General features: G+C 41.8%; 1 protein-coding gene and 2 non-coding genes across 3 annotated transcripts; all 3 read right to left on the bottom strand.

Moving 5' to 3' along the window:
- Window positions 1–492: 492 nt before the first annotated feature.
- On the bottom strand, window positions 493–566 carry TRNAI-AAU (transfer RNA isoleucine (anticodon AAU)). Its single transcript has one exon. It is a non-coding gene; the product is annotated as a tRNA-Ile (tRNA).
- A 210-nt stretch (window positions 567–776) lies between these two features.
- On the bottom strand, window positions 777–859 carry TRNAL-CAG (transfer RNA leucine (anticodon CAG)). The gene has a single exon. It is a non-coding gene; the product is annotated as a tRNA-Leu (tRNA).
- A 1,651-nt stretch (window positions 860–2,510) lies between these two features.
- Window positions 2,511–11,790, bottom strand: LOC135325773 (transcription termination factor 2-like; the record flags this gene model as incomplete). The annotated part of the gene is made up of 10 exons (XM_064503772.1): window positions 2,511–2,925; window positions 4,206–4,280; window positions 5,266–5,348; window positions 6,403–6,556; window positions 7,443–7,501; window positions 8,085–8,255; window positions 9,179–9,318; window positions 9,949–10,031; window positions 10,734–10,825; window positions 11,616–11,790. Coding segments are annotated over 10 exons (1,177 nt in total), but the record flags the coding sequence as incomplete, so codon positions are not given.
- Between the last annotated feature and the right edge of the window lie 710 nt (window positions 11,791–12,500).

Here is a 12,500-nt window from a genome sequence, read left to right as displayed (position 1 = left end):
CTTCCCCCCCAGCTTGGGATGGGTTTGCTAGCACAAATACGGATCTCGGGCCATTACTTTCAGACAAGAAAATAAGCTGACCCTGGCACTGGACATTGGACCTTCAGTGAAGTGTGAATTCTTGGGAACACCCTACTTCACTCAGCTCCTGCTTGCTCTAGTGCAGAGCAGAGAAGCTTCATCATTTTCTCACACTGGAGACCCTCTCTCCCAAGAAACACTGCCAGTTTATGAAAACAAAACAAAACAAAACAAAACAAAACACATGCACACCCCTGAGCAAAGTAACAGCAACTTTCGCCCTTTGTTCTGAAGGTTGACCACAATAAACTGCAAGCGATTCCAAAAGAACAGGGTCACTGTCTCTGAATTTTGTTCCCTTCTGCTTTGCGGACTTTTCCGTTCTTCAGAAAGAGGTAGGAAGTACGAGTTATGCTAATAACCAAATATAAAAACGCGGGGAGGAAAAAGGTGCGTGGAAGGGAAAAAGGGTGGCCCGTACGGGGATCGAACCCGCGACCTTGGCGTTATTAGCACCACGCTCTAACCAACTGAGCTAACCGGCCACAGTGTACTGCACTCCTCAGCGCTTCCATGGCGGCCGCCCCCCTCGCCGGAAAGTGTGGCAGTGACGTGGCTCGGAGCCCCCGGCCGCATCCCTGCCTCCTCGGTTGCCCCACCCCGCGGCGGCGGGGTCCCACGGCCACGGGGCTCCAAAACGCAGCAACCCCGGAGAAGAGCCGGCAAGGGAAGAGGGGGGAAAAAAAAAGCACGTGTGTCAGGAGTGGGATTCGAACCCACGCCTCCAGGGGAGACTGCGACCTGAACGCAGCGCCTTAGACCGCTCGGCCATCCTGACTGCTGGACACAGTTTACCCTGGGCCCACTTCGGCTCTGCCGCGGCCCCGTCAGACGCGACAAGAGTAGGCAGTGCCCCTGGCTCTCGCTCCTAGGGCACGGGGAGAAAAGCAGAGGCTTTTTGGCTGTAGCACAGCTGGCGACAGGAAGGTACACTTTTTTTTCTTTTTCTCTCCCCTCTCAACTAAAACATTTTTGTTTACAGCCTTGAAAACAGAGCTTGCTTTTGAAATAGGGCAGCAGGGCAGCCTCAACAGCCAGCAGCTGGCAGGGCTCCCAGGATCTGGCAGGACACAGTGGCCATAGCCTCCCTCTCCCCTGCAAGAGGCTAGGAAGGGGGAGGATCACACTAAGGAAAGGGGAAAAATGGGGATGTGAAGACAACTATAGCAGGCTACAGCTCTAGGACATGGCCATGGGGGTACACTGGGCATTGCAGCAGGGCCCTGGTGGTACACTAAGGGCTGCAGTAGGGCCTTAGCACCTCTGACTCCTACCTGCATGATATTTACACTCCATTTAAGCTTTTGATCAATACAAAACCACAGCAAATGCATTCTCCTTCAATTCTCCTTCCATAGGGTAGGTGGGCAAAAGTTTTCCATGACAGCCTCTGGCATTTGCTCAGTTGACATCCAGGACAATACCTTTTATGTACTTCTATCTATGGGCTACTCCTTTGAAGCATCATAAAACATTTTATACTTGCAAGAAGCCATTCAGTCACACTGTTAGTGACTGCACTGTTCTCATAGAGAAGCCTGATGCACTTGAGGCCTCAGATTCGATCATCTCAAGCACTACTAATTCTATGATAAATTCCATAGTAGTGCTACAACAACTGATGGCACCTATTATACTAAAAACATTGTACACAAAAGTTTTCTAGATTCCAGAATCCAGAATGCTTTGAGTTTTCTGCACACTTAAAATAGCTAAGCTAGCTTTTTAATACCCAAAATCACAGATGGTTTTTCTAAAGGCCAACTTTGACATTCATATATTTGAATGCTACTCATGATATTAGCTCTAAGGTGTAGTGTACTATTAAGTACTTACATAAGATGTCAATTATTGCAGCATTGCTAACTCCCTACTCCATCATCCTTTCCTGAAGAGATGTTACTCTGGTTTGTTCTGCTTTACTTCTAGTGAACCTGTAGAAGAATATTTCAGGAGTACAGTATGAGAGACAAAAGGAGACAGTTTTTTGATAGAGGGGTAGAAAAATCACCCTCTGGGTTCTTTCTTCTTAAGAGTATAGGAAAATTCATTTTTTTCCTATAAAGAAGCAAGGCCCTGTTAATATTGTGTTGTAGTGAGATATAAATACCTGGTTACATGTGGGCTAGCGTTGCTTAGTAATATTTTCAGAAACACTTAGTGCTCAGCTCTGAAGATAATGCAAAAAACCTCAAATGAAGAACAGGCCATAGCCTTAATTCCCTCCATGTAATGTAATCAGCAGTCAAAAAACCCCTGTTGATCCTGAATACCAAAGCCATGTATTCTTCATTAAGATATTAAAGGGATATTCTATTACACAACAATGAAAACGAAGCCATGTTCTCATTTCTCTTAGCTGTATTAATTTGCCATTTCCTGAAGAGGAAAGAAGTTTTCTAACCAAAAAGCATACATAAGAAACCATGAAACAAGCAAGTGGTTGTTTTTAATATTGATTCAAAAGTATTTTAAGCAATAGCTTAATTTATAATTTTATTAATCTTTGGACACACTATTTGATTTTAGTATTAAAACAAATTCCGGAAGCCAATAACTTCCTTTCCTGAAACAGTTTTAAAAAAAAAAGTTAGCTTTTTTCAAAATAAAGGACCACTTTAAACAGCAGTTCTTTGCTGAAGTCTCCTCAGATACTCCTAGCTACAAAACTGCTTTCCCTTTCTGTTGTAAAGGATGAATTAGATGCCGAAGAGAATTTTGAGGTCAGCCAGAGTGAGCTTAGAGAAGGACTCTCCTTTGCCTGATAGCACCTGCTGGGCAAGATCTTTCTTCCTGGTCTGGAGTTCTGCTATCTTTTCTTCCACCGTTCCTTCACAAACAAACCTAAAAATACAAAGCCATGTCATCTCAATTGCTAGGAGAAAGTCAGCATTGTAAGCCTTTTGCAAACTTACTGAGAAAGTGCTTGTCTCGGTTAAATATTAGCAGCCTGTTATATGACTGACTGAGTGCACCTGTTCACAGGAGACAGCTGTTCTTCCATCCAGATATTGCAACAATTCAAAGAAAAGTCTGATGCACTTGAGGCCTCAGGTTTGATTATCTCAAGCACTAGTAATTCTATGATAAATACCATAATAGTGCTATGATAACTGATGGCACCTATTATACTAAAAACACTGTACACAAAATTTTCTAGATTCCAGGTGCTTTGAATTTTCTGCACTTACAATAGCTAGGCTAGTCTTTTAATACCTAAAATCACAAATACTTTTTCTAAACTTTGACATTTATCAGAAGTGCTCTGTATGCTTATGTTACTGATATTAACAAGGTCCAAGCTTAGGGAACATGGTGTCTAACCCCAGACTGCTAGTAAAAAGTCATTAAGCACTCAAAAGCGGTTATTGCCATTAGATCCTCAACTGTCCTGCAGTATTTCGTTAACCCACCCTCTGGGTGGTTCTGAACTGCTCCACTTCACTCTCCAAGACGAACCTGCTCAGAGAAGGTAGGGAAGGATGTGGCTACCCCTAAGCATGGCAAGTGTAAGACCATTTCTGCCCCCTCCCCCCTTTTTTATTTAGCACTATAACCACTAAGACCAAAAAAAGTTTGATATTTAATAGCCATAAGAAATGGCAATTATTCTCTTGTCTTTACAATGAACATCTCCATTCAATAAAAGAAGATGGGGACTGAGGGGTTCCCAGGAAGTGACAGGATATTCCCGCCAAACCATGGGTCAGTGTTTGTGTTACAAAAAATGAAAAAAAAAAAAAATCCCCAAACATTGTTAGCAATCCAGACAGCCCCATACAGGCAAATACCATATAAGAATATCTTCATATACACATATATATATACACACACACATACATACACATATATACACACACATACATACACATATATACACACACATACATACACATATATACACACACATACATACACATATATACATATATATATATACACACACACACACACACACACATATATATATATTTTTTTTACCTCAGTGACCCTCAATCCCACCTTCAGACCTTGTGCCCAGCAAGTCAGGAAACAAGCCTCAAACCAAGGCCTCGTCCCTCAAACTAAAGCCAGACAGTACATGAACAGTGACTGCCCCTTTTACTGCTAAGGATGATCCTGACCTGTGTATCACAACATCCCTCCGCTGCCCCACTCGGTAAATGCGGTCACATGCCTGGTCCTCGAGAGCAGGATTCCTGCAAGGGAAGAAAGAGCTTGCATAGCCTCGGAGCTTATTAAATCCAGGAATAATAGAAATATCAAAGCATTTGTGCTTGTCAAGGCTTGTCTGCCTCCAAAGCATCCTGTTTTCTTTCTCTGTAGAACTACAGCCTCCTCTCAGATTACCTTAGATTTACTAGCTTGATCACCATTGATTGCCATTATTCAGCCTAGCCATATTTCCCTTAGACCTGGGTAGAAATCTGCTACAACTCCACACACGCAAAAAAAAAAAAAAAAAAAGGGCTTTTGAATTAGACCATTGTTCCACATTAATTCCGTATTTTTGGCCAGTAATTAGTATTCACAGAAAGCTGAGTAGCTGATGAGGAAAGGGTAGAGAAGCAGAAAGGCAAACTCCATTGAAAAACACCTTCACTGATGAATATTTCTGTAAGACAAACGGGGACAGGGATTCCTTGTTGCCATAAATTCTGTAATGCAGAAGTGTCTCCTTAATGCTGCTACTCAGCAGCTACTTTATGTGCTGAAGCACATTTTCATAGCCCTGTAGAACTCCAAGGTATACTAGCCATGCCCAATCACTAAATATTCTTTATCAGTGTTTCAAGATAAACTCCCTGTGGGCATCACTGCACTGTTTTTATTACTGCAAGAAGTTAAGCCAAGGACTGCCAACTCCTCAGTATTCTTTTGTGAAACAAACTGCATACGTAAGCTTCTCTGGATTGTTGTTACCCCCATTTTTTTCCTCCCCCTGCAGTACTGTATTTCATAGCAGTGAGCACTGGACTGACAGATTAGAGTGATTTGGAGGCAGGCTGTATTAAGAACACTTTTCCGCAGCTAGCCATTAGCCCTTACTCTCAGCTAATCTCTTCCCTCCTACCTAATTGTGCAAGAAACCATAGTACACAAGGTGAGAAAAAAAAAAAAAAAGAAAGAAAAAAGCAGTGTGCCCTGCATACATCCTTAGAGATGAAACTTTTATTTCTTTACCAGTGCATGTCAAGGAGAAAGAGGTGGTTTCCTCCAGTCAAGTTCAGACCAATGCCTCCAGCCAGCAATGAGACCAACATTACCTTCAAAGGCCAAAAGAGAGTTAAATTGAGGAGCTCATTTCCAGAAAATAAATGCTTCATATACTCCAACATACTAATTTGAATCAAAGATCAGACCAAAGAAACCTGTTCATCATACTTATATCCTATAGATATATTTATTAGGATATATTTTAGGAGTCTGTCAGATGTTAACTGATGAGATACAGAAGCCTGGACATGGAAGCTGTGGCTCTAAGATAGGCCAGCTTACTCCTGCACATTTATCACTCCAAGATATGTATATGCTATTCATTTCCCTTTGATTCCACATAACCTAGTATTCAGAATAAGATGAGTAGCTAGTGAAGAAAGGGCAGATGGTCAATTTAGAGATGCTTTCTTGTACAGTAGAAAGAGAACCCCATCAGTAGAGGACAGAAACATTTGTTATATGCATTTGTTTCTCAATTACACAGTTAAAGTACATGGGAAGTTAAATCCTGATCTTGTTTAAGTTGACTCATACAGCTGGCAGAGAACTTCTTTAAGTTAAAAGCCAGGAGGAAAAAGATCTGTTTTGTAGATAGCAGCTTGTTCACGAATTGTAGCAAAGAAAACTAGCTAATGCACCACATTCACCCCTTCCAATGAGATACATATCCTCAGAGGAGGCAGCCTGTCCTGCCTAAATCACAGCAATGTCAACGTTCAGATGAACATGCACCACTATGAGCAATGGCTTTTGACTAGTTGGAAACAACTGACCTGCTCTGAGTGGAGCTAATCGGCCCTCATGTTCCACATTATTCTTTGGGGCAGAAAGATTTTTGAGCATACTGAAGACTTGGACAAGCTTTGCACTAGCCTAAGAGTTGCATGATGTCAGTGCAGAAGACTAACACAAGGCAGAGCTTTAGCAGCTCTTCCTGCTCATTTTAAGATATACATTTGTTTTGGCAGCTACTCCTTTCCCTGCTGATCTTGGCATCTTGAGATCCAAATGGAAAGTGGCGCCAGTAAGTGCAGTCATGAAGTTAGTTATCACATCTGTTCACAGCAGTGCTAGTAACTACTTCCCCACCCAGGTCCATACCTGAGGCCCTTTGGGATTGTTATTGAACTCTTCCACCACATCAATTCTTTGTTTAGGATTGACAGAGCCATCCACTGTAGCGTACTTCAGGCCTAGTCGCTGGAGGTGCACAGCCACAACTTTCAGCATACTCGTCCACTGAGACACAATAACACTGGAGACAGAACAGGGAGTTCAAAACAAGTGCTATGTGTACTGTAACAGGTTGCTGGTTGCAGTGTCTCACCAAAAAGAAGCTAATATAAGCACTCTCCCTCAGTGCAAACTGGACAGAGAAGTCCCTTCCCAATGCAGGAATAGTTAGATTTGCCAGTTAATCTAGTGCTAAACGTGCTGTGGAAGGCTAACACCTGATAAATTTAAGACAAATTAAGTCCGTGACTCTCAACTCTATTTCTGGATTTTATGTTGCCACCTGTCACCACAGTATCAGAGTATTTTCCACAAAATTAATCAATAGCAACACCAAACTTGGATTTCGCTCCCTGATCCTCTCACTCCCCACATTCCATGGATTAAGCATTTTGGGTAGGCAATAACCCGTTCAATAATTTTGTGCTAAGGAAAACAAAGAAAGCCTGTACCGTGAGAGTTGCAGGACTTCAGCAACACAACGAGATCAATATGTTCATTTATCTCAGGCTCAGTTCTAAGCACTGCTTTATTCTCCTGCCTTTTTTTTTTTTTTCTTCCTTTTTCTTTTTGTGCCAGAGCTGAGGGCAAATATTTTTCAGCATGATCAAATTCTTCCCAATTCTGTTTTTGGAGAAAATGTCCTCCTGGGCCTCTCAAGGCCTGAGATTCTTCACTCACTCCCCTAGTTTACACTTACCTGCTTCTTAAATTGCATTCAGAGTTCCAGCTCATACTTTTGTCTTTCCTTGGATTTTTCTCACAATCAGTTTTGAAGTGCTGCAGTACTGTCAGCATTTTATCGTACCAGGAGTTTTGTATTCAGGTGTTTTAAACTGCCCTTGTTACTGTCAAAATACACCCTTCTCTCAATCACTATGACGAAAGGAAAGTGCAAGTTTGCTAACCTTTTCTGAGACTCTGAGCAAGTCTGGATAATTTTCAGTTCAGCCAAGAGGTGAGCTATCTGCAAGAAAGAAAGTTAAGTCTGCTTGCTGTCTCAATCCAGTTTGTACTTGGCTTCTCTTTATTAGAACAGAAAGTGAGAAAAATAACTAAGTATAACATCTTTTCTGCTCAGACTTTCAAGATACTTCAAGAGTCATTGGTAAGAACTCCCACCATGCAAAACAGGGTAACAAACGTAGTGATACAAACATGTATTATAGATTCCAACCATTCTATGAGAAGCCAGGTTACTACCATCTCTCCTCTCACTGCCATCCCATTTTCTCTAGTTCTTCACAAGCAACATGCTCTCACATGCATATTTTTCTAAACTTCTTTGGAACCAGTGCTCAAAATTTGCACAGATAGTTTATCAGCACAGCCAGGCCCTCACAATTTTATTAGAGCATGAAAAGCCTGATAAGTTAGAGTCTTCCCAGAAGGGGGTTGGCAGATCATCAATCCACTCATCTGATTTCATCTAAAGTGCCAGGTTATCCTGATCTGCAATTGTTAAGGCATAACAATTCTTTAACCATTTAAAGAGGAAGTGCTGAAGCCTAAGTTTTTCAAGGGAGGGCACAAAATTATAACCAGAATACCTTGGTGCTCTCCCTGGTGATTTCAAAGAGATCCATTTTAAAAGCTGTGCCACTGAGGTAGACAGTCGCCTTGGAATCAGGAGTCTGGAGCTCAGACAGGGTCAAAGCACTAAGTTGTTCCTCAAGGGAGAGGGAAAGGCCTTCACTGGCCAAGTTAACTTGGTCCAAAGCCTGCAGGAAGGGAGGGGGAAAAGAAAAAAGGCGGCAATATAATAAGCGATTGCAGGCAAGCTTGAGATAAAATTGAGTAGTGATCTTCAGTCTGTGCAATCTGTGCTGAGGTTGGTGGGTTTGAAGGAAGCTATCCCAGGCAACGTGAACACAGAACCATAAGAAACACCCTGTTGGGTCAGACCAACAGTCCCTCTGGCTCCATATTCTGTCCCAGGCAGTAGCTGTGCAGGGATAGCATGTGAGCCCAGCTGTTTTCTGGTCCAGGCTCCTCAGTGCCCCCCTCTTCCCCCCCTCCATAGCATTAACTTTTGTAGGATTAAAGAAGTTTGAGGAAACATCCCTGCCTGTTCCCTTAGCATCTGGACTTACGCTGTGGTTGCTTTATATGACAGAACAAAAAAATCCTGAAAGATTAGCCTACTTCAGGCAGAGTTGAGGCAACAATATTTAAACAGGCGCTCCGAAACACAAGCCTTTAAAATAGGCTGCACATGTGAGCTTTTCAAGACTAGATTAAGATCAAGACTTATCCTCCTCTTTTTTGCTTCTGTGCCCTTAAAATTCCCCCTCCCCCCCCCCCTTTTTTTTTTTTTAAATCTGAATAAAACCATTTCAAGAGCCACAGCTGGCCATACGGACCATGCTGGGGAACTCAACCGACATCAGCAGGAAGTATGCCCAACTACAAACCTCTCATGCATTAAAGCATGTGGTTCAAGAAATGACTTAACTCATACACCCCTAGCTAAATGATCCAGCTCCGGCAGTGTGACAGCACACTTACCAGGTAACTTACACAAATAATTCCACCTGCCCCCCAACCCCAAACAACAACAAAAAAACACCAAAAACCTTCAAACCTTCAAAGAAACCCCCAACCATAAAAACCTCCCACCCACACTAGAAAACTATGCAGTTACCATTTTCAGTAAAGAGAGGTGGCAGCAGCACTGACGAAGTCTCAAAAGCATAGACAAGACATGAACAGTACTTGAGACCTGGGAGGCACTTTGGGAGCCTGCTAGAAGTTCCTTTTGACTGGCTCCAAACTCTTGTGCAACTGCCAAGAAAAGAAGGGAGAATACCAAGAGCTCTCAGGGGCATTTCCAAGCACTGGCCCACCTACTTCCAGCAAGAGCTTGATCAATAAGAGACAAGAACCAACATGCAAGCAAACTCCCAATTTAATACAGAAATACATCAAACCCCACTTTTAAAAAAACAGTAACACAGATAAAGATATCACATATGTTATACATCACGATATCACTCCTTTATTTCTGGAGGGAATTTTAAGCACAAACAGGTAAATGGATTTGCCCAGAGCCAAGAAAGTGAGGATAGACCAGTGAGACAGACCTACTTCAGTCACTGCCCAATACTGTCTATTAACAATCTCCAACAATTACTTTATCATCCCTCCAACCATGCCTCCCTTTATTACTCACAGCAAGTGAGCAGACTGGCAGATTCAGACCTATTAGTACTTAAACAGGAGTCCCCTAAAAGTTAAGCAGGAGAAGGCTTTACAGGTATGACTTCAACACTTCAAACCCAAAAGGCTCTATGCAAAATTCTCCATAACAGCAGTGGCAAAGTGTTTCCCAAGGAATTTCCAAGTCTGTTCCCCCTCTCTATCTGTGGACTTAGAGTCACTTCTACAGATATTTTTAGGGGAAGGTATTCAAACCTCTCTCGAATGGGTTACCACCAGAATACTCTCTGCACTGATTCTTCTGCTCTTGTCTTTTTAGATAGGACTGTAGTGTTGACCTGGAAAAACAAGACAGAGACCATGGGATTTACAGCAGAAAGAAAAAAGCAAGTGTCACCTGTGTAGCAAACAAGATGATGAATTACTGAGGTAAAGAGGGTTTCATTAACCATTCAGTATATTTCTTGAACTTCATTAAGTTACATTTCTCAGGTCACAAAAGGCCCGTTTTTTTTTAACCTCAAAGATCACAGGCAAGATCCATTTTGGAAAACACAGGAGAAAAGTCTTATCAAAATACTTTGAGCATAATAAAAGTTAGATACCCAACAGACAATATTATTCATAAAAATTCAAAAGGACATCTTTAAAAGGTATACTCAATCAGAAGGAAGATTTTTACAGCAACACTGTTGAAAGAGACCTTCAGTATTACGACTGAACAAAAAACCCAAACAAAAAAGGCAAGGGGTGCCATAGGAATTTTATCATTATATTTTTAGACAAAAATGGAGGTAAAATACATCAGCCTTCCTCTATACTAGTGCTCCAACTGTTGCTACTACAAGTAGGATATTTTCAAACTTGTTTGACAGATAGTCAGAAAGGGAAGAAGTTAATAGGAAACAGAACTGGTCCAAAAGGTCTTCTCATCTTGAAGAGACTGATTTTTCAGACTGGCAAGGAACAAACAAACAAACAAACAACAAAAAAAAAAAAACAAAAAACCAAGAACGCCCTATCTCCTCCCACATTCGTACCTGGATCTTGCAAAGAGCACATTATACACCGCTTGCTCCTCTGCTGAAAGTTTTAACTGATGCAACCGAGTGCTACGCTGTGGCAGAGATACCTGCAGCAAAAATACACCGGATGAGATGTATATAGTGCAAAAACCTTACAGAGCATCACAAACACCAGCATTTCAAGAGTTAACACAGTATTCTAGGTCTCAGAAGTTCCTTTCTTCATTGAACTTATTAACATTACTGCAACTATGTCAAAACATAGGTGCCTACAGAAATCCAAACAGCCTGATTAACACTCAAGATATTAAAATTTTTTATTCTGAATCAGCCAATAACAGAAGACAAGAGGAACCAAGTATGGCCTGCCACATAGCTACCATGGAAAGATTAATTTACTGCTTGGGAGGGAGGGGGAGTAGCTTCTCAGTTCCCCATTCACAATTGGATAGTGCACCAGAACTGCACCTTAAATAGGCTAACACATACACCAGTGACCCACTGCAAGCAGTCTGTTAAACTGGGTAAAGAGTAATGCAGGAAGTAATCCTGCAACTTGCACCAGATCCATTTGATGCCCAACAGCTTTGGTTCTCAGAGATCTAGACTAATTTTCCACTAAATAGATGTCTACTTGCAATTAGTTTACACATTCTGCTCTACTGGTGATATATAACAATAGTTTAATTCTTTTCCTTAGCTACATTAAAACTATGTATTTCTGCTTTCTGGATAAGCAGTCAAACCCACAGACATTTACTCCTCTTACTCAATGGGCTGCAGGGGATAAGAAAACCTACTCATTAACACACTTATGCATGTAAAGAACTAACAACTGGCTGCTGCAAGGAAAACGATGGAATGATTCCTTAGTTGCCGAGAGAAAGAGGTTCTTACCAAGGGCTTGCCAGCTGAATCCAGCTGGTCCTTAGTTCTCCGTAATAAGAGGCTTCTGGTTAACAGGCTCAGCCTCTCTCCTCCCTTCTTTGTATTGTTATCTACCTGGAATTTCCACACCTTGTATTCATCAAAAGGAGAGCAACGCAGAAACCTACAACAGGAGAGAAGGAGACTTCGTATCAAGCGAAGAGAAGTTCTTCAGTTACTCCTGAGTGACCAAAACCAAACTCCTTGCTATCCAAAGCACCACATTTCCAACTCAGCCACATCTGCTAGGAGTGGTAAAACACCTTCAGTTTCAGCACATCAGTAGCATGTTTGCTTGAAAGTCTTACCACCACTGGCACTGTGAAACAGTCTTCCTGGTTCTGTACCTATCACTTCCTCTTAGCTTGTTATCTCTCAAGCATCACCCTCAAATAGAGTACATCAAGTAGTACAGGCATCTGCCCAAAGCCTGTTCATGTGCTATTTCCAAATCCTGTGCTTTCAATTACAAGTTAAATTTCAATTATACAAAATTAATTTCAAATGCAAGTTCCTTCTGGTCTACTAACACCCTCCATAATCTTTCTCTGCTCAACACTGAGGAGCACAGAGTGCTTAATGTGCATATCATTTGTTTAGATAAGCCAATTTTTAACCTTTCCTTAAAAGCCACTGTAGCACAGCACTCCCTTTAATGAGCTTCCTACTAGGCCTACCTGTGAGGAGCAAGGATTATCATATAAAACATCCGTTCATTAAAATTGGTTTTGTGCATATTCATCTTGGAGACAGATGAGAGTTCAACTAATTACCTGTTTGTCCCCTATGAAAGCAGAATAGCTGCAAGCAACAGGTCAGTAGCACATGGACAGGCTTGTGGACTGCCTCAGCAAC

The sequence above is a fragment of the Dromaius novaehollandiae genome, unplaced genomic scaffold (assembly GCF_036370855.1).
Source record: "Dromaius novaehollandiae isolate bDroNov1 unplaced genomic scaffold, bDroNov1.hap1 HAP1_SCAFFOLD_195, whole genome shotgun sequence".
NCBI classification, from domain to species: domain Eukaryota; kingdom Metazoa; phylum Chordata; class Aves; order Casuariiformes; family Dromaiidae; genus Dromaius; species Dromaius novaehollandiae.
Note: the sequence above shows the minus strand (reverse complement) of the source record. Positions and strands in the feature narration are given on the sequence as shown.